General features: G+C 41.0%; 1 protein-coding gene across 8 annotated transcripts in view; it reads right to left on the bottom strand.

Moving 5' to 3' along the window:
- The window catches only part of TANC2 (tetratricopeptide repeat, ankyrin repeat and coiled-coil containing 2), a 351153-nt gene that overhangs the window by 10241 nt on the left and 314486 nt on the right, over window positions 1–26426 (bottom strand). For 6 of the 8 annotated variants that reach the window (XM_061174771.1, XM_061174774.1, XM_061174776.1 and 3 more), the window contains 10 exons: window positions 21848–21970; window positions 21046–21282; window positions 16401–16586; window positions 14017–14110; window positions 7535–7668; window positions 6480–6603; window positions 2600–2775; window positions 2167–2299; window positions 1590–1619; window positions 677–768 (listed from right to left, as the gene is read on the bottom strand). In XM_061174771.1, coding sequence (XP_061030754.1) covers window positions 677–768; window positions 1590–1619; window positions 2167–2299; window positions 2600–2775; window positions 6480–6603; window positions 7535–7668; window positions 14017–14110; window positions 16401–16586; window positions 21046–21282; window positions 21848–21970 — 1329 coding nt within the window. The remainder of the gene's footprint in view (window positions 1–676; window positions 769–1589; window positions 1620–2166; window positions 2300–2599; window positions 2776–6479; window positions 6604–7534; window positions 7669–14016; window positions 14111–16400; window positions 16587–21045; window positions 21283–21847; window positions 21971–26426) is intronic. The other 2 variants (XM_061174772.1, XM_061174777.1) reach the window with 1 other exon arrangement.

Here is a 26426-nt window from a genome sequence, read left to right as displayed (position 1 = left end):
TGCCAAAAGCTGGGCTGGATTTGTATTTACTTTAGGAGAAGAATATTCAGCTAATCTTAACACAATGAGATAACTCTGACATGGAAAGTTCTTAAGGGACTTCCTGCAGCCCATGGGAGTTTGGTGTGTTAGGGTATGGAGCCTTCAGCTTGAATTGTGAGTACAAGAAGACTTCATACCTTTTTTGTTGTCATTCAGTGAATGACTTCAAGTAAATCTTATAACTGCTATTTGTCTTGGTTTCCTTTTCTTCCTCAGGGATGCTGATAAGCTATTATTACTACAGATTTTTAAATCTACATATATATTAAATATAAAACCCAAGATTGATGCCTCTTTCCCACAGACTGGAAATATCTGCACTATGTAACTTTTCTTTTACTTGTCCCATGGTTTCCAGGCTCCAATGAACAGATGCCATGTAGAATCTATGTATCTGCCTATTAGTGACCAGGTAAAACTAGGTCTTTAGGTTCATCAGCTGCAGGCATGTGCAGGCTACTCTTGCTCTCTTGTTGAGAAAGCAAAAACCTGGGATCCTCAGCTTATGAGCCCACCATTGAGGGACGGCATTGCCTCTAGAACCAAGGGTGAGACCTGCCGAGACTTTGGGAGATTCTACAAGTGGAGAACAATCAGCGGCTGTCTGGAGGACATGGTTCCTTCCTCCCCTCACCTTATAAAACATGTCCCCCTCTTCCATCAGCTTGCTCAGCAGGATGATCATGATGTCTGGTTTGGAGGTGGCCATCGCCCATGTGGCTGGACCTGTAGTGTACAGGATGCATGATGGGTAAAAAACTCATACAATGTAAGGGTGGTAGGAAGCTAGGTGAAAAAAACACCCCTGGGGAATTTCTGCTGAGAGAACAACTTGCTCCACAACAACGGCCTCATCTTTTAGAACTGGGAGCGTCTTAGTAACTCCCACTGCCAAGAAGCTGCGTTGGATTTGTATTCACCTTAAAATAAGAATGTTTGCACTGTCTGAGTTTGCACCATTGGAGGGCAGCAAAGCCTGCGTGTTGTATCTGGGCAGGCGATGGCTTAGTTTGGAGTTATTTTAAATAAGGAAATTGGAAGAAAGGGTTTACATTAAATGTCACTGTAAGATTTTAAAAATCCAAAAAGGGTAATTTATTTCAGAATCTGGGACTCAAAACCCCCAGCTGTTCAGTCTCAATTTTTAAATATGTTCTTTGCAGAAGGGAAACCATGAAAGACTCTAAAGGCTCCCTTAATTTGTAAGTACTGAATAGGACTCCTGGGATTCATGCTGAACCAGGAGCACGGTTCCAATGTGAAACAAGCCAACATGACTGAGGACCACTTTACCCACAAAGAGAAAGAAAAGGTTAACTCGATTAGTTTACGGATGCCTGAATTATTTACCAACTAAGCTTTTCAGGGTTAGTTATCAAAAGTTCAAGTTATTCTCTACAACAGTCATTAAAAAAAATCTTCTTTTAAGGTGAAGTAAATTAAAAGATTAGAGGTGTAGGGAACTCATGCAGGCTAAATCAAAGAGGAGAAGGCAAAGCTGACCAAGCCATCAGACCACGCCTGATGCTGACAGCAGTGAAATATACCTCGTGGGCGACTCGGTAACGTCTGACAACCTTCAAAGAAAGGAGAAAACAAAAAGTTGTAGGAGAGGAAAAAAAAATGGATGAAGGTGAAAAAAAAAAAAAAGAAGGAAAAAGCAGCAGTGAGAGGCAGGCAGCAAAAAAGCCAGCATATCAGCCAACCCTTGTCTACAGGTCTGAGGGATGGATGGGACAGCAGCCGCAGGGACTCGAGAGGCCAAAGCACATACAGAGCAAGGGAAAGCGAAGGCTGTGGCAGTGCAGGGATCCAGGATGCTCACAGGGCGGGGCTGCTACCGAGGCATCAGCGCTGAGATGTGCTTAAGGTCAGAGCAGCCTCCTGGCTAAGGCTACTCGGGGCACGGCAGATAGCCGTGTGATTTTGGACACAGGGTAGTGTAGACCACGGCTCAGATGGTGCTTTCTCTGGGCCAAGAGTCTTTCTGCTCACTCGGACAATAACTGGGCCAGGGCAGAGGGCAAACTATACACACTCACACCACACACCCAGGGCAGCCAGACCACCGGACCAGTCTGGCCCCTGGGCACAGATGGCCAGCACCCTCTTCCTTTCTCCTACCTATCTTGGCTCCTTTCTTCAGAAGAGTGACAACAACAGAAGTGTTCCGGCACCCCACTGCCCTATCCAAAGGGCGCATTCCGCTGTAGTCAACGTGCTCGATCATGGCCCCGTGATCCACCAGGAACTGGACCTAGGACACGGATGAAGCAGCGCAGTTAACCCAGGTGTAACGGCCCACACTGCTCCACTCAGGGCTCTGGCTGCTGCCTGTGCTTTATTCAGCTGCTGGTTTGAACCAGGCTGGACAGCCATGGTATTCCAGGCCAGACCTACGGTCTTTAATGGTGTTTAATGGTGTTGTGAATGTTCCTGCCCTCCAGCAAGTATAGACCTGAGAACTTTATATCAGGAATCATCAACCCCAGATAACACTGTGGACAGAGGACCTTCCCTATTCTTACCACCCTGAGGCTTGGTTAAAGGCACTCACCACCTCAGCATCACCATAGAAAGCCGCCAGATCCAGTGGGGTGCGGCCATTCTTGTCAGCATGGTCTGTGGCAGCTCCATTATCCACCAGAGAACGTACTACTGAGAGATGACCCTTCAAACAAGCCCAGCTGAGGGCTGTCAATCCTTCTTTGTCCATTAGCGCGATGGAGGCACCTACAAGAGCAGGCATAACACAGGGCTGAGGAAACATGAGAAACATGAAAGTTCACAGCAGGAGGGAAAGCTGGTATTCAAGGTGTACACTCGGCCAAAGCACAGCTTATGTTTCTGGTATGTGAGTTGTCTTTTGATAAAACTGTTAACAAAATTGCTCCCACAAGCTGTCAGTACAAGAGTCCGGTTCTTTGACAGGGCAGCCTATCCTGGGTTGTGCATAATCTCTCCCCAAGCTTACTGTCTATCCTTAAGTTTCATTACTCCTCTGTGAGAATCCTCAACTTTGGCCAAAATGGATGTGCTCACCACCCCTAGAATCTCCCACAAGTACTCCTGTATCCTCACTTCTGGTTACGATGCTCCCATGTGTGGATACCTTTTTTCTCCCCATGACTTACCTCACTTCTACCTGTTCTCTAGGAACCATCTCAAACCTCCCTGTCTCCAAAAAGCTTCTCCCGTTCACTGTTACCTCATCTTGAACCTGCTTGACATATGTCACCTTATTCTGTTATTAATCTTTTTTTTTTTATGTATCCCACTTATATGTAATAAATTCTCAGTGCATGTTTTCTGAACTCGGCAAAAATCTTCGATTTCTAATAGTATAAACTCCTTGAGAGGTTCTCATAAAATAAGGAGCTCAGAACATGTTTATCATTGACGATAGTACCAGGCCACCTTCTCCCTCCTTAGAATGGGAGGGAAACGGACTCATGGGAAGAGACTGAGCCCAGGCCAGGAAGGAAATCAGGAGTTTAATTAAACTCGTCAGCCTTCAACAACCCCATCCCCACTCTTTTAGCCTATTTTATATTCTGCATCTTCTTCCCTTCAACATTTCTATTCTCACCTGTGAGGAGCAAGCACACTTGACGTACTGTTTTGTAATTAGTCTAAAATTCAATACACGTTTGGTTCTCAGCCTAGACTGTAAGCTCTTGGATGGCAAAGAGCCTGTCGTTCCCTTGCTAGTTTTGAAGAGTACCTAAGATGACTCTTTCCACACAGTTGGCATGACATGCTCACTAACTAAATTAGAGATCAACTTACTGCACACACAGTTCATTTTCCAGGCTGCCTCCTCAGCTGGACAGGATTCAGATGTCAGATCAAGCTCAGGACCTGCCACAGCCAGGCTCTGGGGCTACTCAGCAGTTATGTGGCCTATCACCTCTGTATCCCTAAAGGTCAGACAACCAGACTTTGGGGCTTCCCGTAACAGGATGAAGGGTTGGAAAGTACGATACTTCTAACCCTGAGGAGAGCCATCCATGTACTGGGTTATCTTTTCACAACGGTGTAGTTTGCAACTAAAACACTGACTCTAACATGGAATGAGTCTGAATATGGGACAGAATCTAAGGAGTTTTCTCAGATGCAACATCTATAAATTTCCTGGACAGAGTCTTCAGGGGTGGAAAAAGCAGGATAAGAAGGTTCTGGATGTATGTTACAGATAAATTGATTTTACAAAGATAAGTGAAGCTGGAATTTAAGAAATTAAAAGGAGATACATACGAAAAAAACCCATGTATTCAATTTCCTCCGAAAATTCAATTTGAAATCTTCCTCTTCTCTCTTTTCTTCTCCTGGCAGTTAACAGAATCAGTTCTCCCACACATCCATTTTAGAGCTTTGGAGTTATCGTCAACTCATCTATCCTTACGTCCTGCATGTAATCAACCCTTATATCCAAAATCTTTTTTGCACTTGGCCCTCCTGTTCTATCCTAACAGCTACTGCACCTGGATTCAGCATTACCTCTCATCTACTCGATGACAATGGCTTCCTAATTGATCCCCAGGTCCACTATAATCCCTTCATCAACTCTACTATTCACACCACTGCCAAAGTGATTTTTTTTTTTTTTTTTTAAAGCGCAACTCTGGCACTGATTCCCTTTTTAAAAATCTTGAAAGGCTCCCTACTGCCTTCAGATAAGTCCAAACTCTTTTAATCTGCTCCTTTTCAATTTCTTTCCACATACATTTCCAATTTTATTTCCCAACAGTCCTCATGTACGTCACTGGACAACTTGCATATTTCCCCTAACCTGTTGTGTACTGTTTCTCCTCTCTGACCTTTCATTTACATTACGCCCTCTCCCTGAATATAGAACATTTTTCCCATTCAAATTTCAAAGTCTGTCCTGTTCTAACTCAAATACCTTTATCATCAGAGTACTTAGGATTCTCTGCTTTTTAAGGTAGTTCCTTATCTTTGTTTTATCCCCTCCTTGCCAGATTACAGACCCTTTGAAGACATGGATTGTAGTGTACTTATTTAAAGAAATCACTCAGTTCCTAGCATAGTGTTTTGCAGATAACGTAGGCTAAATAAACTTGGGTAGGATTTGTTGATTGAGAGAAAGTCTCTGATTTAAGTGTGAAAGAATGAAACAGTACGAAGACCGGAGACCAGAATGCCTGCAGCGTAAAGGGAACAAATCTCTGGGATCTGTGTCTGATGAGCTTCTGCGGGCTCGCGGCAGACTGTGTGCAGTCATCTACAGCTTATCTGTGGTGAAGGGGTCCTGCCTTTTCCAGTAGACTCAGGTTGTTCTGGGACATTTACTCCTGCCATGTTTTATCCTGAGAAGCTAGGCATATCTCCCTTGCTCCTCCAGCCCCCTCTTAGCAGAAGGATAGATACCATGAAACCAGGTTTGTTTGGTGGCTTGTATTGGGGAAGCAAGAACCACTCTATACACGGGGAAAACAGTTCTCTGATTCTGACCCAGTTTTGTGAGTCTAAGTTTGTGGAAACAAATCTTTGCAGGAGAGAGCTAAAGATCCAGTAAGTCTCTGACTGAGTTGTAGTTTGAAATCTTAGAAGAAGAAACCTTGTCTTCTTCCTAAATCAGCTACCCTTCAGCTGCTCCAGCCTGGGCATGATTTGCAGGAGCTTGTTTTTCTTGAAGTGTGTGCACTTGTGGATATTAATTATAGATGAAAAGATCCCGTTTACTCACAGGGGAGGCTTGTTGGAATGGAGTAAAAGCTGGTCACAGTCACACCGCCTCCTGCTTGATGCAAATGCTCAAGCTCCACTAGATGGTACTGCAGAGTCACCAGTGACTGGAGCTTTTCTACTACAGAGGTTCCCCTGTCACTCACTACTGTTCTGTATAGATGACTGAGGTCAGAGCCATTGAAGGGAATGCTTTGGATAGTGTGACCACAATCTCCTTTAACTTATTTCCCATTCACCAGGAATATGTGAATGTTGGTAAATGTCAAAAGGAATTTATTACAATAGGAGAGTAATAATACCCTGATTCCTCAAATAGGGTCCCATGGTCAACTATCATTTCAACTTCCATTTGCCTCCTTAGGATACAAGAAAAATATTAGTTGTGCAGGCTTACAAAAGAATTGATAAAGTCAAAATACGATCCCTGGAAGATGAACATTTATTGAGTGTACATTAAAAAAAATCAAAGTTGGGAGATTAAAGAGCTTAGGTTATGTAAACTTGATTAGGATGCCAAAAACCCCTCAAGCCATAAAGAAATAGAGAATGTCAGAATTAGAAGGGTCCCACTGTATATGAGAAGAGAGGAGATGGACTTTCATTTTCTAACCAACTGGCTTAAGAATATCCATTCTCAACTCCTCTAGGAATCCATCCCTGGAAATCATGAGTTCCTTGGGTTGTTATGGGCACTGATCATCAAGCTCTGGCATCGCAGGACTGACCTTGAGCAAGGAGAAAGTCCACAGTTCCCAGGTGGCCTTCGGAAGCCGCCATCATCAGGGGAGTACGGCCCTGCTTGTCCGCCATGTTGACATCGGCTCCATGGGTGAGTAAAAGATCAACGATCTGCAGGTGCAGAGAAGCAGGGACCAATCAGCCAGGAAGCGCTGCTGAGCAGACACACGCACGCCCTCCCCCACGCTGTGAGAACTCCCCGTGAGTCACCTCTAAAGAACCTTTCCACTGCAAGAACCCCCTGTGTGGTCTAGTACCATGGGGTTCAATCTCTGACTCTCTCAGGGACAGCCAAATGAGAAGAACTCAACTCTAAATGTCCGACTCAGTCACTCAGTAAAAAAGAATTCAAGATAACACAGGCCAAGATGTAGACTAAACAACCCCATGACGGAAGCGCCAACACCTATGCCAGTGCCATTTTACTGGCCTCCAGGGGTTGCAAACCTGCCTGCAGTGAATATTTACAACTGAACAGAATACAGTAAATACAAAATACAGCCTCTGATAACTCTTTAGCACTGTTCAGCTCCTAGGACTTTTTTCCTACTTAAACATTTTCGAAGATTATAACCAATATACTTTTTTTTCCATCCTAAATATATAAATTAGCGTTTATCCAGAATCCAAACATCTGGAAAGATCGCATAACTAGAATTTACATATACCACATTTTCTTTTTGAAAGTCTGAGACACACCTGCTGTAAGTGGTTAGCAGGGATCTGTTGAGGTTTGAACCTTCCAGAGACCCTGGGGATGTTGTGAAGTGTGAGAAGGAGGTCACTGCACGACCAGGCCAAAAGTAGCTAGTCCTTCTATACGATACAGATCATCAGGAATGATCTGTATCGTATAGAATGTATGAATGTTAATTTTCTGACGTATTCTCAATTAACCAGAATATTAATAACAGAGGCCCAAGTCTTCACACCCAGTGACTGCTGGATAACCCAAATTTTGTGATTTTTTTGCTCTCTGCTTCAGAAGTTCCCACCCAGAACTCACCCCTGCCTGGGGCACTGGAAGTAGCTACCTGCTTACCTGCCAGTGGCCTTGGCGAACGGTGCTGAATAAGGGCACTGCCCCTCGGCGGTTTGGCTGGGCCACTGCTGCCCCCTGTTCCAGGAGCAGACGACACACCTCCAGTTTGCCCCTTCCGGCTGCAGCTGTCAGGGCTAAGGGCAGAGAGCACAGAGTGAGGACAGGGGGTCTTGCCTTCTCCAGCCCTCTAGGGTAAGCAGGGCAGCATACCTGTGTTTGATGAATGTAATTGCTACTTTACCTCCAAGAATGATGATTTTGGCTACTTTTGCCATGAAGGAAATTTTCAAAGAAAAATAAAAGGGCTTACATATATGGAGACAATTATAATAATTTTATTGAAAAAATCACCTTTGACCAAACTTACTTGGTTTCATGTTTCCTACACAGACTGTCTTCTCTGCTTTTAATCCCTCTCTCTTTTGGTACCTCGTCCCAGCTACAAACCTTTTGCTGGTATGTGCATGGGTAAGAATGCAGAGAGAAGGGTCTTTGCAGACTAAGGTCTTTTAGAGTTAGCTAGGAACCACCTCTGGCCAATTTCTACTCCTGGGCCCTTAAACTCAAAGAACCAGTCAGAAATTGCAGTCTTAATTTTGTTGATTTCTTAAATGACAGTTTCCTGGATTGCTTTTAAGGGAGTATTTACAATAAAAATATATTAAAAAAATGTAAAAAGAAAAAAAAGAAAAAAAAGAAATTGCAGTCTAAGAGCCTTGGGCCAGTTTTCATTCTTTTTTTTTTTCATCAGTTGAGACAGAAGTTTCTAGTACATGTGTGACCATTTTCATAGGAGGGTCAAAACTGTTCAAGGTAATAGTCTTAAAGATGAGAGAAGTGTGACAAAGGCTCTTTTCTTCTGAATACAGGATAATGGAGTCACAGATAAAGAACAGCTATAGCGAGGATAAAGGACACACAGCAGGAAGAAACATAAACATTCTTCCTTCTGTGTTACTGTCCATTGTTTATGATCTCTGATACAGCGGAGGTTCTAAGAGTGCTTATTTCATCCTTTGAGTACTATTTCAATAGCAGTAAGAGGAATTTGTCAATATACTTTCTACTAAGTCCATATTTGAACAAATACGTATTTGTCTCTTAACCAGGGATCTCAAATGTGTACACTTAGTGTTTTAAATGCATGAGGGTAGGGAAGATGGTAAACACTGTTAGAAAATGGCAGGAGTTATGCTTTTAAAGAAAGAGTATGGAGACCTTTTTCCCCACACAGACTTGAAAAACGGATGTGGTAGTCAGCAGGTCCTTCCTTTATTGTGGCCACCTACTCCAATGACAAATCAGAGGAAGATAACACTTGGCAGGTGCAGATAATATTTCAGTTTGCAAATGTTGGTATCTAATCAGGGAAGCAATTGAAATTCAAATCAAATGGTCACTTGTGATTTTTTTCATTTAAGTGCAAATTACGGCATTTTGTCTTTGAGCTTGGCCAAATTTATCCACAGTTGACTCATATGCAAAACTAAAACTACCTGTAATTTCCACTGAGATAAACCTTTAAAGTAATCTTTTCCTTCCTCAAGGATAGAAAGGGCTTATGAAGGAAATGTGGCAATTTTAGAAGATCTTAAACTAGATGTATCTAGGCCTTGTCTTATGTGTATTTTTCATTTTGTTTTTTGGAACTCTTAACATAGGCATTTCCGTCCTGTTCCTCACAGAAGGGCAGAGGCTTCATCCTATCTGAGGTGAGGGTCATTTCCAAGTCCCGAATGGATAAGTTACAAGTATTGATGGGTTTGTTTGTTTATTTGACTGAGAAGTTTTGTCTCTTGTTCTTTAAATCAAAGTGATTTTCCCTCTTTTCCAAGTTCACATTTCTAATAGTTCAGGAAAAAAAAAAAAAAAACTTTAGTTCTTGGGTCAGAACACAAGAGTAGCTTAAGAATTTGACTGGCAATCATCACATTGTATACATTAAACTTACACAATGTTGTATGTCAATTATATCTCAGTCAAGCTGGGGAAAAAGAAAGAACTTGACTGGGTTAGACACTTGTTAGGAACTATAAGAATCATCTCGTTGGTACATAAAACAAAGGGTTTGGAAAATTTCTAACTCTCCCAAGTTTAAAGTAGCTACCAGGGGGCAGGGTTGCAGCAAACCTCCCTTTCAACGTCTTGTGTATGGCGTGGGGTGTGTGTGTGTGTGTGTGCAAATACATTCTTTTTCACGCAAGAATTTATAGCACTCTGGAGAAAATACAGACAGTATTTCAGAATCAAGCCTCTCGTCAATGATGCTAGTTCACAGAACACAGATGAAAATTCACAAGCAGTGCCCATCCTGAAAGCTAAACTTATATACTGTCTGCTCTAACCTGGAGTCATGTTGCTGGGGGCTGGCCCATCTCAACCCACCGGACAACATGTTTATATGAGAGGGAATGTTCCATTCGGCCTTTTTCTTTGTTGTATCATCTCTGTTACTTAGGTTATGATGTAATTTGGCAGGAATCTCCAGCTGATATCTGGACATGGTCATTAACACAGCTGGCCAACTTCATCTCAGAACAACACAACTATGGAAAATTGGGTCTGTACTTTTCAAAATCCAAGAGCAAGGAGTTGCTTTGGCTGGATTTTATATTGGTCTTATCAAAAACCGTTAAAACTTTTTGAAAGAGAGACGATTAAGGCAAAGCCAGTTCTGTAAAACAACAAACTGATTCTTAGAGCAAATGTTAACAGTTTGGAGCCAAATCTCTCTTCCTAAGAGACCAGTAAGAGAATTCGTTCCCTAGCGTGTCAGCATCTGATGAGATTATCTGAAATAAATGGTCCTTTTTCAAAGGGAAACAGCTAAGGAGTTTGAAGAGACAGACAGGATACAGCTCAGAGTTGAGGAAATAGCCAAAATCGGCTTCGATGGGATGCTGATGCTACATGGAATGCAGAGAAGCAAATGGTTCTTTTATCTCTTCTCAACCTTGAAAGTGTACAGCACAGACAGGTCATGGAAGACCGATGGGATGGAGGTGGGTGGGGAAGACATATACTGATCACTGCTATCCAAAACAACATTAATTAAACATTTATAGAGCTATTTGTCAGATACTGTCGGCTCTCAAGGAACTCAGGGTTGAATAAGGATAACAGACAAACAAATACATTACTATACAGTGTGATAAGCACAACAGAGATAAGTCCATGGGGGTTGTCTGGAGGTGGCACAGAGGAAGAAGTGTCTGAGAAGGTCTCCAGGAAGAGATGACAATCTAAATCAGATGCTGAAAGAGAAATAGGAGACTTACAGGCAACGACAACAGGGAGGCATTCTAGGCACAGGGAGGGCACGTAGAAAGGCACTGAGGTGGGGAACGGCACGTTTACTCCTACTGGAGAAGACAGGCAATAGATGATGCTAGAGATCATGACACGTCTTTTTATGCTACTTTTTTTTTTTTTTTTGGCCGCATCACACAGCATGTGGGATCTTAGTTCCCCGACCAGGGATCGAACCTGTGCCCCCTGCATTGGAAGCGTGGAGTCTTAACCACTGGACCACCAGGGAAGTCCCTTTTTATGCTACGTTAATGTTACAGGTGGTCAATGAAGGGTGGTAAGCAGGAAAGTGACATGGACAGATTGTGGCTTAGAGAGATCACTTTGGCTGAAGTCTGGGAGATAAATCACAAAAGGGTGAGGCCAGAGACAAGAAGATCAGCTAGGAAGTAGTTGCAATAATCTAGGCAAAAGATGATGAAGGCATGAATTAATGGTATCTTGTTTATTTTCTGAATTTTCGCTACTTTTGGGCCATGGATGGCTCAGGCTCTCCAGAGTTGCTAGAAGCTTTTAATGCTGGTTCTGTTCTATAGCTGTAAGACAAAGGAGAGGAGGGATTGGTGAACAATCTTGTCACCTTCATTGCCTTTCTTCTGTGTTGGAACACAGATTTCTGTGTTCCATAAGAAATCTGTGAAAACCCTGCAGGATGGGAGTGGGTCAGCCAGATGGTGAAAGCTCGATGTAGGAACGTGCTCTTTGGAAGGACAAAAAGGCCATAAAAGGAGGACGAAGACAACCAGGATATTCTAGTGACCTGCTTTTAGAAAATCTGATATGTAAAAATTACATCTCAATAAATATTTCACCATATGCTAAGGTATATTTCATTGATTCTAAGATGCACTTTCTTCCCTCTGCATTTTTAACATCTCAAAGTCAGGTTGCATCTTATAATCGATGTGATAATAAAGAATTGTGTCAGTTTTATAGGCAGAGGGTTTTTCTTTCTGTTGTTTTTTTTTTTTGGAATAGCAGATAAAATAATGTTTATATAGTTTCTTATAGTTACTGGTGTTTTGGATTTAATACAGTAAATGATACAAATTGTTGGAAACATCATTACCATCATATTTTCCCTAAGTAAAAATTGGGTTGTTTAGGCCAGGGTTGCAGATATGAGACCCTAACCAGCTGGCTGCAGGTCATAGACCTTCATTCTCTATGCAAGGGAAACATGTGTAAGATCTTGCCATTGGAGGAAACATCACAATTCAATGAGTCATTATAAATTTTAAATGATTATGTGCTGTAAGTTAAAAAGAAACGTGTACTTGGTAAATCCATCACTATAGATAGAAAAGCAACTCAGACTCTACCCTACACTAGTGGTGAGTTGTAGGGACATTTTTTAACATAGCAAAGACATTATTTCCCAGAAATTTTTCTGAAGTCAAATAACTTTTTATAGCTCTATATTACAAATGCATTTCATTCTAACTCATATTTAAATAACGTCTTATGTTCATAATGCTGAAATTAGTTCATATAAATATCAAATTAAACACAACACAATTCTGACTACAAGCAAACTGATGTGAAACTTTGATTTTTTTTACAATCTTGAGGTACGGTATGTATGTAAGAAAATTAATGTAACAAACTTTATTGCACACTTTAAAGCAGGAAATCTTTTAAAAGTCCTGAGGCCGTAAAGTTTTATTCTAATAAGAAATTCATATCAATAAAAATAAGTCTTCCACTTAGTTCACACCCTTCTTGAACATTTTTAAGGAATTCTTTCAAGGACAGCACTAGGATGTGTGTGATATTCATCACTATGATTGCTAGTCTTGTAATTTCTGTCCATTATCGCCATCGGGCCGCTACTTTTTGTTGCCCTCCCCAGTTAGGGTTAGGGTTGCACGCGTGTGGCCTGGCAACAGGAGACTCTGGGAGGGACGGCAGGGCTGTGCCCGGGAGGCTGTGCTGATGGGATGTAAACCATCATGTCTCTCCCGCAGCTCCAGGTCTCAGGATGCACACTCCACAACTGCTGGCGCCCTGGCCAGCCCCTTCCCCTCAGTCTGTCCTCTGGCTTCCCTCAGGGTGGGGCCCCAGAGACAGCAGCTGTTGCCAGCTGCACATTTTCCTTTAATCTGTCATGGGCTCTTAAGCTGCAGCTGCCCGGCATCTGCTCCCTTTGGCTCTGACAGAGGGAGGGATTGTTTGAGAAGCAAATTCCTGAGCTCTGGACCATTCTACACGATGTTAAAGAAGCCATGAAACCTATATAAGATTACTGCCATGTGTGGAAACATCACAGTTCAATAGGTAATTATACATTTTAAGTGAATTCAAGCATCTTCTCATTTTTAATAACATTCTAACCCTAACCAAAGCATATCCCCCTCTTGTTTAGTAAAATGTTCTCCCTAAAATCGGCCATCTCAATGTTGGTCTACTTATCCTGGCAAACACGACACATATCTGTGGTGATTCTACAGTTTTTACTGCCCTGGTTTCATCAAAACACATACAAGGTTACTAATGTTTTTCCAGATGTTCCAGTTTAGACTTGGGGGAAAGACAACAATCATTTCCTGCAAAGGCCACAAGGAAGAGGCTTCCGTTTGTGGAGTAAGTACCAAGCAATATAGAAATGGCTTTGCTACAGATCGTGAGAGACTGCGCAGGGCCGTGCCCTACAGGGGAGACCTTCATTTTGCATCCTGATAGCAACTGTACTCATGACGTATCAGTTTAACCAGGTCAGGACCACTCCGCCATGATAACACTTGGTTCAGTAAGCCAGAGGTGTCGATAAAAATTTAACTTCTTGGTTTATAGCTACAGGAGAAATACTTATTCCTAACTGCTATAAGGATCACAGGAAAAAAAAGTTCACAACTATTTTCTGCTATGGTTTGGCACACTGTAAGGAAACTTTCAGTCTTTTAAAATATTTGGAAACAAGAGCGAGGGAAGGTTTTGTCTGAAAGAAGACTCTGGGGCTAATGGCATGGAGCATCCAAAGGGAAAGAGGATTGAAAGAAGGAAACTGCGTGACTTTTTACTTTGGCTGAATCAGTCTCCAACACAATAGCCATAAGACAGAGATTGCCACCTTTGGTCTGGCAGAGAAAAAAGTCAGGGTGTGAGATGCAGAGAATATCTCCACACAGACATGACACATGCACAGAGAAGAGAGAGATATCCACAAGAGGTACCTGTCTCTCCCCAGAGGCTGTCAAAGCTGTTGATCTGTGCTCGCTCCACCTCCTCCTCATCTTTTTCTGGAAGATCAAGTAGGTAGGAGACAATCTGAAACAAGAAGTTGTGTCAGCTCAAACGTCAGATGGAAAACTATACTACTGATACTAGCCTGTGAGGTTTGGAAGATACCCGGATACCCAAGGGTCACGCTCTCTCTTGCACACAAAAGGAGTCAGAACTGACTGTCCTCGCATAAAAACCCAAAGCTGCCATGATGAGCATTTGTTCTACCAGGTACAGTTTACATGTTTCCCTTGAACACAATTAACTTACATAGCATGTGACTTTTAAAAATCACATATTTATCACATTTGAGTTAAAAAAGCAAACCCTCGTCCTCCTAATAAAAATGCCACCAAGAAATAAACAGGAAAAAAATCAATAAACAAAAACCAGAAAATAAATATGGACAAAACTGAGGGCCTGTAGTTTTTCAGAGCAGAGCTATTATCTTCTTTTTTCCTCTTGGCATTACAAGGACTGTTTGGGGATAATAAAAGGAGAATGGCTGCTAACAACGAAGGAAAGTGACAGCTCTGTTTCCAGGAATTTGACTGTAGAGAGAGCTAAAAAACCTTCTATAGATAATAAAAATTCCAATTTTACTTAATATTCCCTTGGTGATATGTCAGGTCAGCTGATGGGGTAGCTGTGTCACTGAAGCATCTCAAGCAGTGGCGAGCTAACTTGTACTGGCCCATGAAAGCGGACTGTTAAATTTTCGGAATTTTGCAAGCCAGTCAGTAAACAAAGATGTTTATTAAAAATTAAATAACAATTAAAGAAATTATATTAAAAAAAGGTTAAAATATCAAATGTTATAACTTCTTAATTATTTATTTGCATTTTACTATTATCTATGCTCTTCAGGTTATTTATATTTACTGTATCTGTATGGTGGAAATTTTATATAATGGTGTGCTCCTGTGCATCTCTTTGAAACTCTGTGTTCGGTGATGTCACGTTGGCAGCTTGAAATCAGCCATGGTGGGGGTATTTATACCCTGGAAACTGGCAAACTTTGTAAATGAGGATTTGATTTAGTGCTAAAACTAAAAGAGGTTCCAGTTTAATGAATATAATTTGTATGAGGGTGAGAAGTAGTTTAACAGTAGATCGCACATCAGATTTAATGACAAAATTATTGGGAAAAGAGCAAATAGGGGTGCAACTTCATTTATCAAATCATGGTTGAGTTGTAATCACAGGTTGGGTATGGATATACATTTAGCAAAAATCAACAAAAGCATTCAATTAAGAGTATTATGCAATTCATTATTATTTGTAAACTGTGTGCAACATTTTTTTTAATATCAGTAAATTTTATAATAAATTTAAGTCTGTATGTACACACACACACACACACACTTCTGCTCCACTCCACTCCCCTCCCCAGAGCTGGCTGTTACACATTTCCTAGAACACTACCAATTCCACACATTTTGCCACTGTATTATTACTTTCATTAATAAATAAATTAGCAAAAATACCATCTGCACAGTGTTTAACAGTTTACATCTCATATCAACCTTGTAAAAAAGAATTTATTAGCCTCGCTTTACTGGTGGGAAACTAAGGTTCTAAGAGATTAGGGAAATTGCCCAAGGTCCAGAGCTGATGAGGAGGAAAGCTGGGGCTCAAACCTGGTCCTTCTGAGATTCCAACTGTTGTGCCCTTTCCATTCCACTCTGCCTACCCATGTGAACACAGGTCAAAAAATAATCCCCCTGAGCCTAGTGTCATTGTCTGTTAAATAGGGGTGGAAAGATGGGGAGGAATCAGATTAGATAATTCCCGAGGTCCTTTCCAACATAATTCTAGGTACCCTGGAATCTCCCTACTCCTCAGATCAATGACCAAAAACCTAATTCACATTAATTAGGCTGACAAATTTTTTTTTTTTTAATTTATTTTTGGCTGCGTTGGGTCTTTGTTGCTGCGCGCGGGCTTTCTCTAGTTGCGAGCGGGGGCTTCTCTTCGTTGCGGTGTGCGGGCTTCTCATTGTGGTGGCTTCTCTTGTTGCGGAGCACAGGCTCTAGGTGCGTGGGCTTCAGTAGTTGCAGCATGCGGGCTCAGTAGTTGTGGCTCGCGGGCTCTAGAGCGCAGGCTCAGTAGCTGTGGTGCACGGGCTTAGTTGCTCCGCGGCATGTGGAATCTTCCTGGACCAGGGCTTGAACCCGTGTCCCCTGCATTGGCAGGTGGATTCTTAACCATTGTGCCACCAGGGAAGCCCTAGGCTGGCAATTTTATAATAATGCAACCCCTTTTTCCTGGTTTCCTAGGTCCTTCAATACATAGCTTGAAAAAAACCCCCAAACCTTATCCGCTGCTTTCTTACCTCAGTATAACCCATGCTGGCTGCAGCGATGAGGGCCTGCTGGATGGCGTGGCTCTTCTTAAACACCCCTTGCTGCTGGCCCGCCATTGTCCAGTCACACTGAATCAAAAACTTGACAACCTCCAGATGACCTCGGAGTGCAGCATGGACCAAGGCACACTGCCCATTCTTATCCAAGTGATCCACCTACGGGAGGGGACAGAGAAACCTATGTGAAAAAGACTGTGGCTGTATTCCCAATCTAGTCACATCAGCCCACTGCACAGGTCTGGACTGCTAAGATTCATCCTCTCCTATTCCTTGGACCAATCCCTGAGAAAATTTAGAAGATACTCTCCTACTCAGGCTAGATCTTCACTGAGCTACAACTCTGGTAGATGCCCCGCTGGGGAGAACCTCTTTGCATAACGTCAGGCTTTTATTTTCACATCAAAAGAAACCAAAAAAAACACCCAAAAACAAAACACCAAAACTCCCAGCTCCAGCTTTGTTTTCCTGAGGTACACTCTCCCTTGTCCTCAAATAGTTCTTTTTAGACCCAAATTTGAAAGACTTGTAAGCTGTGTTGGCACAAAAAACTGTCTTTGAAATCATGAAAGGGAAGAAAAAAATTTTGAAGTTCAAATTTTTTGGTCTTCCAAAGAAGCAAAACATCTCATATCATGAATCACACATTTGACCACTATGCTTTGGCAAAGGCCACTGCTCTCTTCCAGTGGGAGGGCAGAATCTCAACCATCTGGCCAAAATGGCTAGAGGTACTTGGAACTTAATGCTAGACTATGTTCCAACAGCAGTTTTTACAGTTGCAGTGCTGGTTACAAGTTTAGGCTGAAAGAGAAGGCTGACTAAGGTCAGTCTACTAGAAGGTCCCCAGCTACAAGTCTCAATAGATGAACAGCCTTTTCTGGCAGGTGGGCAGGTTATTTTCCAGTGGTAGTTAGAGCACTTGAAGCCTAAGTTCTGTATCTGGTTCTCTCCAGCTTTAGTTCCACCCGGCCATCCATATAACAAATGTTTACTGAATGCCTACCATGTACAAGGTACACGATAGGATAAAAAGATAAATAAGAGAGTAAAATATAGATTCTACTCTCAAAGTTTTGAACAAGATAGGGGCGATGTGACCAATACAACAAAAACTTGTCCAACAAAGGTGTAATATAATAAATGTCAGAAGGAAAGCAAAAGTGCAATAAAATTTCAGAGAATTTCCAGCCAGAATCAGGAACAGATTCAGAGGGAAAGGTGCAATGGTCTGAATGTTTGTGTTCTCCCACCATTATTCGTTGGAATTCTAACCCCTGAGGTAATTAGGAGGTGGTGCCTTTGGAAAGTGATTGGGTCATGAGGGCAGAGCCCTCATGAATGGGATTAGTATCCTTATACAGAGGCCCCAGAGAGCTTGCTTGCCCCCTTCCACCGTGTGACGACACAGCGAGAAGGCACTGTCTGTAAACCAGGAAGCTCTCACCAGACACCGAATCTGCTGGCGCCATGCTGTGGGGACTTAGCTTCCAGAACTGTAAGAAGGAAATGTTTATAAGATACTCAGTCTATGGTATTTTATTACAGCAGCCCAAATGGACTAAGAAAAGGGCTATCTCAACTGGCTGGGATAGGAAATGATTAATTCTAGTTTTTGAAGGGTAAAATACATTAAGAGGGAGTTCAAACTGCAAAGTTGAAAGGGTCTTTTGGGACAAGAGCATGGATATTTTGAATGCCAGGCTAGTGGTCTGAATTTTAATAAGTAATGGAGAGTCACTGAGAATTTTCATGCTCAGAACTGTATTTTTTAAAAACTAAAGGAATGAATTAAAAGAACCCTTGGCTTCTTGGGGAAATGGTTGATTCCAGGGCTGGGACAGTAATAGCAAAAGATGAGTTTGGAACATCTTGTGGTGCCAGAAAGTACAGAAGCACTCATGAAATAATGGGGGTGGGGCCTTGAAAGGACACAGGAACCAACATGAAGAAGCTCCCAATGGCCAAATCTGGGGCAATTTGAGCAAAAAAAGGAAATACCAGCAATGAGTTATAGATCATAGAATAAAATAAATATCCAGGAACCCATAGTGCTATAAGTAAATGAATAAATGAATACATTGAGAAGGGACAGCTCTTCCTTACAGTAGAATTCCAATTAATAAATGTAGAAGGAAGAGGGAAATAGAAAATCACTATTATGCAAATATCATAGCAATAATTACTGCAGCAAGAATGGACCCATCAGTGGATGGATCCTAAATTAGTGGACAAAAAAATTAGTGGACAAAAAAAAGATACAAGGTATCTGCCTAGTCTGAAAGCATCTCCTCCCTAAAAGATATTTCTTAATTCCAAATGGGAGAAACAGTAACTTCAGGTTGAGAAACCTGGAAGATACCACCTTATCCAAGTGATAGAGGTTAACATCCCCTGTAATGAGATCTCAACATCACGCACCTCCTGCAGTGCTGCATGAATAAGGGCAGAGCATCATGTCTGTGGTGTGCTTGCCAAAAACATGCAAACTCAATCTAATGAAGAGAAAATATCAGACCAACTATAATTGAAGAACATTCAATTCAGTTATGCAACAAAATAACTGACTAAATACTTAAGTGGTTTAGAGGGGTGAGAAATGAGAAATAGTTACTTTATTTGGCGATTGGCAGTTGTTAGTGACTTTTGAGAGCAGCTTCAGTTGAATGCCAAGAGGTTGGGGTTTTTTTTTTTTTTTTAAGGATATTATTTATTAGGCACTGCATGAGACTAAGAGACTTCATCTCTTTTTAAAAAGGTTCGATCACTTTTAATTGTCACAATGCCCCCCTTAATCCTGTTTCTAGGTTAAACAAGTGAGACTGAGAGAGGTCAAATGACTCATCCAAGCCCTCAGAGAAAGCGAGTGTGAATGCAGGCTTTGACCAGGTCGTGCTTGAAGCCAAAGTTTATGATTTTAATGACTTGCCTCCTCTTTCTCTCACGGAAGCCAGACCACAAGTGGTTAAGGAGTAGTAAGGAAGCAGTGGTAGCAAGTAGAGATGACTCTTAGGACAGGCTTGGTGGACATGGGTGGGAAGAGATGGGATGGTGGCTTCTGGTTAGGAGAGAGAGGGGAGTTTCTCTTTTGGGTTAGATAAGACATTCATAGGTTGTAGAAACTGAGAAGAAAGGTAGTGTGAATTTAGAAAAAGAATGAAATGATGTGAGAGAAAGAGCAACATACTGAGATTAAAAAATATAGGTGAGGAATTCCCTGGCAGTCCAGTGGTTAGGACTCCGCACTTCCACTGCAGGGGGCATGGGTTCCATCCTTGGTCAGGAACTGAGATCCTGCAAGCCGTGTGGCATTGCCGAAAAAAAAAAAAAGAAAAACAAAATATATATAGTGGAGGCAAGCATTCTGGAAAGGAAGGTAAACACTTCCTTCTCTGAGGCAGAAGTAAAGGTGAGTGGAAAGGAAGGTAAACACTTCCTTCTCTGAGGCAGAAGTAAAGGTGAGTGGAAAGGAAGGTAAACACTTCCTTCTCTGAGGCAGAAGTAAAGGTGAGTGTAGGTAAGGATTAATAGAGTTTTGAGATAGAGGCACAGTGAGGTAAACTCAATCTTGGTAGTTGTAGGAGGGCAAAGGAGGTTTGATAGGGTCTTGAAAAGATCACAAATGATTTATTTATCTGCTCTGGGGAAAATAAGAGGTGAATAAAATGATATCTGAGCAACAGGAAAGACCCAGCTGAGATTAGAATATGAATTCACAGCAGTAATAATAAGGCCCAGTTATCACTCTGTTTCTAGAGGTGTTCATTCAAATGACTAGGACATTACAGGTGGACCATTCCTGTGTCACAGTTAACATCTACAGCTCTGAGATTTCACTGAGGTTCCCAGGTCCCAGCTCCCAAAGGAGTCTCAGGAGACACAGTTCTTCCCTGGTAAGGACACTGGACACCTCAGAACGAGGTCATACATATTACTTATATTTCACTGCAAAACCACCAAAATCCTCAGTTTGTTTTCAGGATGGAAACAAAATACCATTGGGCTATAATGTTCCCCAGAGGCCTACATTTTTGAGACCAGCATTTTCCTTTTCACCAATATTTTGAAACTGAGTTATATCAGTGGCCTTTGAGATACTATAAAGCAAATATATTTTTGAGAAATGTTTTGAGAGAATTAAAATACACTAACAGAAACACTTCTGAGCTCCTCTGGTCAGAGAGAATCATCTTCTCCCCATACCTCTTCAGCGGTGTCTTCAAGACTCTAACATGAAAGGCTTAGAGTCTAGAGGCACCATTCAGTTCAGACTTCACAGTGCCATCTCCTTGCTCCCCCACTTCTCTTTCCTCACTCTGAGCTCAGGAGAGAATGTCTTGGTTGTTAGGCAGGGACTTTTTGTGGCTGCTGATAAATGCAGTTTCCTAAGTGCCTCTCAAAAGTTTTAGAACTGTGTGCAGATGCAGCATGGAACTGGCCATGGCAAGTGGGCACCAGTAGGATGTAATCAGAGCTAGTTCTCCCTTTGATCTGCTCCCTAATAGGATCTGATATATTCTACCTACACTCAGGAGGTAACACAGGAGATAAGGAAGAGTCTATAGCAGGAAGAAAGAAAAGGGAAGAAGAAAAGGCAGCAGAGCCGGACAGCCACTACCTTGGCCCGTTTCTTGCACAGCAGCACGACAATGCTTAGGAAGCCTGCGGCTGCAGCATAACCCAGAGGAGTCAGGCCGCTTTCCGAGGAGGCATCCACGTTGGCCCCAAACTCCAACAGCAGGGCCACCATTTCTGTGTAACCAAGATGACACTGGACGCATAGAATTGGAGCATTATTTAAAACCTCTGTCCGGTAATTAATGTTGGCACCTCCCAAAATCAGCAGTCGGCTGACCTAGAAATAAGTGAATAAACAGAAATAATACTCACATAAATATCAGTTATATCCTATTAGTCATCTTTTATTAAGTCCTCTGGGACCCCACAATAAGTGCCCAGAAGCAGTTAGTAACGGCTTTATTTTAAAATCTTCATTTGTTCCTTTTTCAATACCTTGCCTTTGGAAAGGGATGTGAAATGTCTCCTTTATATAAACTGCTCAGTAACTAAAGTCAACACCACCCATACTGTAGTGCTGTCAGAGTCTCCACTAAGTGAGCTGTCAGTCAGAAAAACCTTTATCAAAACAAAGGTGGTCCAAGAATGACTTACTCCCTAGAAGCAGCAGGACTTATTCTACAATCAGAGTCATCTTATACAAGGTGCAAGGTCAATAGGTTTGGTCTTCAACTCACAGAACAAAATGTAAAATATATCAAATTATCAGTAAAAGGTTAATTAATAGGAGACAGTCTAAGGCAAGTCAAAGATCGATTAAATAGCTACTTAAATGTCCTCCTAGTTTTAGGTTTTAGGTTTTCATAGTTAATTCTTTAATCTGGCTGTAATTTATCACTTACCTTTATATTTGGAGTATAGAGATTTCGTAAAGATGCCAATGCCATGGAAAGACCCTCTGTGCTATAGGAGATCCAGAGACCTTGGAGGATGGAGGATGATACTCCAACTTTTTTACTCAAACCCTGAAAAAGAAATATAGAGACAATTAAATCATTAGCCCAGCTAAAAGGTACCATCAGTAGTAAGTTAGGAGCCTCTAGGTTTGTGGTACTAACAAATGAGAATAGAGTCTGGCTCAAACAATACCCAGGCATAACAAAGCCAATCCATTGATGCAGACGAAGACTAGTCCTGTAGGAACAGGCTAACTTAAACTGTCTCTACCTTGGCAGTCTGCGGCAACAAATCTACTTAATACCTCTCTTTTCTGCTATATCTGGATATAATCCCCCCTCCCCCCAGATCTTTTCTATTAGCCTTCTTGAATCAATCTCTTAAATTCAAGTTAGTAAAGTATACACGGTAACAGAGATAATGCAGTGTGATCACTGATCTCCATCTCATTTCCTGGGCATTTGTGAAAACTGTATCTCCCAGCCTCCTTTACAGTTATGTGGGCCATGGGACTGACTTCTGGCTAATAAAATGTGGGCAGAAGTATTATGTCATGTCCAGCCTTGGCCCCAAATTCCCCATGTGTTTCTCCACACTTTCTATTGTTCCTCTTGATTGCAGGTCAGATGATCCAGTGGAGGATCCTGAGGCCCTAGGAGATTTTGGAACTACTATGTGGAAAAAGCCTGCCCAATGATCTGTACTGGACTGCAACGAAAGTGAAAAATAAGCCTTTGTTAAGTCACTGAGATTTTGCAGGTTTGTTATAGTAGCTAGCATTGCTCACCCTAACATAGCCTAAAATAATCACATCTGTTCATCCTCAGGGAAACAACATAGGTTCGATTGCCATCAGCAACAAATTTTCTCTAGTATGACTGGCCTAAGTCCCACTGTATGTACTAATGTTTGCCCCTTTTACTTGGACTTCTCCAAAAGGAAGTTAGAATAAATTGTTTTTTCAAAATCTCCTGCTGTGATGGCAAGATTCTCTGGCAATCTTCTTCTTCTTCTTTCTTAAGGCCGTTCAGTGTGGCTTGCAGGATCTTTGCTCCCCAACCAGGGATTGAACCTGGGCCCCCTGCAGTGGAAGTGCGGAGTCCTAACCACTGGACTGCCAGGGAATTACCAGCAATCTTCTTACTATTCTGCCAATATCTGGGTCAAGTGAGTTAAAGCAGGAAATCCTGAGGGCCGCAAGATATTAACAATGAAGTTTGGGAACCACAAAGTAGATCTGAGGAGGTATTCTTTTTAAAAACTTAATCTGTTCTGTTTGCTTTGTGAGAAAGTAGTCCAGTTTGATTCTTTTGTGTGTAACTGTCCAGTTTTCCCAATACCATTTATTGAAGAGGCTGTCTTTTCCCCATTGTATATTCTTGCCTCTTTTGTCATGGATTAATTGACCATATAAGTGTGGGTTCATTTTTGGGTTCTCTGTTCTGTTCCATTGATCTATGTGTCTGGTTTTGTGCCAGTACCATACTGTTTTGATTACTGTAGCTTTGTAGTATAGTTTGAAACCAGGAAGCGTGATACCTCCAGCTTTGTTCTTCTTTCTCAAGATTGCTTTTGCTATTCAGGGTCTTTTGCATTTCCACACAAATTTTAGAATTATTTGTTCTAGTTCTGCGAAAAATGCCTTTCATGTTTTGACAGAGATTGTACTGAATCTGTAGATTGCCTTGGGTAGTATGGTCATTTTAACAATATTAATTCTTCCAATCCATGAGTATGGTATATCTTTCCATTTGTTTGTGTAGTTTTCGATTTCTTTCATCAATGTCTTATAGTTTTCTGGGTACAAGTGTTTTACTGCTTTAGTTAGATTTATTCCTAGGTATTTAATTTTTTTTGATGCAATTGTAAATGGGATTGTTTTCTTAATTTCTCTTTCCAATAGTTTATTATTAGTGTATAGAAACACAACAGGTATCTGTTTATTAACTTTGTGTCCTGCAACTTTACTGAATTAACTGATTAGTCCCAACGGTTTTTGGTAGCATCTTTGGGATTTTCTATATATAGTATCATGTCATCTGCAAACAGTGACAATTTTACGTCTTCCTTTCCAATTTGGATGCCTTTTATTTCTTTTCCTTGTCTGATTGTTGTGGCTAGGACTTCCAATCTATGTTGAATAAAAGTGGTGAGAGTGGGTATCCTTGTCTTGTTCCTGATCTTAGAGGAAATGCTTTCAGCTTTTCATCATTGAGGATGATGTTGGCTATGGATTTGTCATATACAACTTTTATTATGTTGAAGTATGTTCCTTCTGTATACTCTATTGAGACTTTTTATTATAAATCAATGTTGAATTTTGTCAAAAGCTTTTTCTGCATCTACTGAGATAATCATATGATTTTTATCCTTCATTTTGTTAATGTGGTGTAACATGTTGATTGATTTGCAGATATTGAACCATCCTTGCATCCCTAGGATAAATCCCACTTGATCATGGTGTATGATCCTTTTTATGTATTATTGAATTCAGGTTACTAATATTTTGCTGAGAACTTTTGTATCTATGTTTATCAGTGATCTGGGCCTGTCATTTTCTTTCTTTGCGGTGTCTTTGTCTGGTTTTGGTAACAGGGTGATGCTGGCCACACAGAATGAGTTTGGAAGTGCTCCTTCCTCTTCAAGTTTTTGGAACAGTTTGAGAAGGATAGGCATTAACTCTTTAAATGTTTGGTAGAATTCACCTGTGAAGTTGTCTGGTCCTGGACTTTTGTTTGTTGGGAGTTTTTTTTTTAATTCTCTGTTACCGTGTATAGTTTACTAACTTGAATTTAAGAGATTGATTCAATTTTCAATTTCATTACTGGTAATCAATTTGTTCATATTTTCTATTTCTTCCTTATTTAGTCTTGGGAGATTGTAAGTTCCTAGGAACTTATCTGTTTCTTCAGGTTGTCCGTTTTATTGGTGTACAATTGTTTGTAGTTATCTCTTATGCTCCTTTGTATTTCTGTGGTATTTGTTGTAACTTCTCCTCTTTCATTTTTGATTTTATTTGGGCCCTCTCTTTTTCTTCATGAGTCTGGCTAAACATTTATCAATTTTGTTTGTCTTTTCAAAGAAGCAGCTCTTGGTTTCATTGATCTTTTCTATTTTCTATTTTTTCTATTCATTTATTTCTGCTCTGCTCTTTAAGATTTCTTTTCTTCTACTAACTTTGGGTTTTGTTTGCTCTTTTTTTTCCAGTTCCTTTACGTGTAAGGTTAGATTGTTTGAGATTTTTCCTGTTTCCTGAGGTAGGCTTCTATCACTATAAACTTCTCTCTTAGACTTGCTTTTGCTGCATCCCATAGACTTTGGATCATTGTGTTTCCATTTTCATTTATCTCTAGATATTTTTTGATTTCCTCTTTGATTTCCTCAGTGACTCACTGGTTGTTTAGTAGTGTGTTGTTTGGAGTTCACGTGTTTGTGTTTTTTGTAGTTTTTTTCCTTATAGTTGATTTGTAGCCTCATACCACTGTGGTCAAAAAAGATGCTTGATATAATTCAATCTTCTTAAATTTATTGAGAATTGTTTGTGGAATAGCATGTGCTCTATCTATTCTAGAGAATGTTCCATGTGCACTTGAAGAAAGTGTGTGTTCTGCTGTTTTTGGATGAAACGTTCTGTACATATTAATTCCATAATTGTCATTTAAGCCCAGTGTTTCTGTGTTGATTTTCTGTCTGGATGGTCTGTCCATTGATATGAGTGGGGTATTAAGTCCCCTACTATTATTATATTACTGTCAATTTCTCCCTTTACATTTGTTAAAATTTGCTTTATGTATTTACGTGCTACTATGCATCCATATTTACAATTGTTACATCTTCTTGCCGGATTGATCCCTTTACTCCTTTATCATTATGTATCATTGATCCCTTTATCATTATCATTGATCCCTTTACCCTTCTTTGTTAGTCCTTCTTTTAAAGTCTATTTTGTAAAAGTAATGCCAGCCCAGCTTTCTTTTTGTTTCCATTTGCATGGAATACCTTTTTCTATCCCCTTACTTTCAGTCTGTGTATCTTTGATCTGAAGTGAGTCTCTTGTAGGCAGCATATATACAGGTCTTTTTTTTTTTCTTTTTCAGTCCATTTAGCCACTCTATTCCTGCAGCTCTTTCGGACTCCCAAAAGTAATCTCCACTGGCCTTCAAAGCCAAATGCTCTGGGGACTCATCTTCCCGGTGCAGGACACCCAGGCTGGGGAGCCTGATGAGGGACTCAGACCTCTCACTCCTTTGGGAGAACTGAAGACATGTTCACACAAAAACCTGAACACTAACATTGTAAGTGTACTAAATGCCAATGAGTTATTCACTTTAATATGTCTAATTTTATTTTAAAAAAATAAAAAGAGGAAAAAAAAACCTGTATGCTATGTTCATAGCAGCATTATTCACAACAGCCAAAAAGTGGAAACAACCAAAATGTGCAACTAGTGAATGGATAAACAAAAAGGAGTATTATTTGGCAATAAGAAGGAATCAAGTACTGATACATGCTACAACATGGATG

This window comes from Eubalaena glacialis, chromosome 19, assembly GCF_028564815.1.
Source record: "Eubalaena glacialis isolate mEubGla1 chromosome 19, mEubGla1.1.hap2.+ XY, whole genome shotgun sequence".
NCBI classification, from domain to species: domain Eukaryota; kingdom Metazoa; phylum Chordata; class Mammalia; order Artiodactyla; family Balaenidae; genus Eubalaena; species Eubalaena glacialis.
Note: the sequence above shows the minus strand (reverse complement) of the source record. Positions and strands in the feature narration are given on the sequence as shown.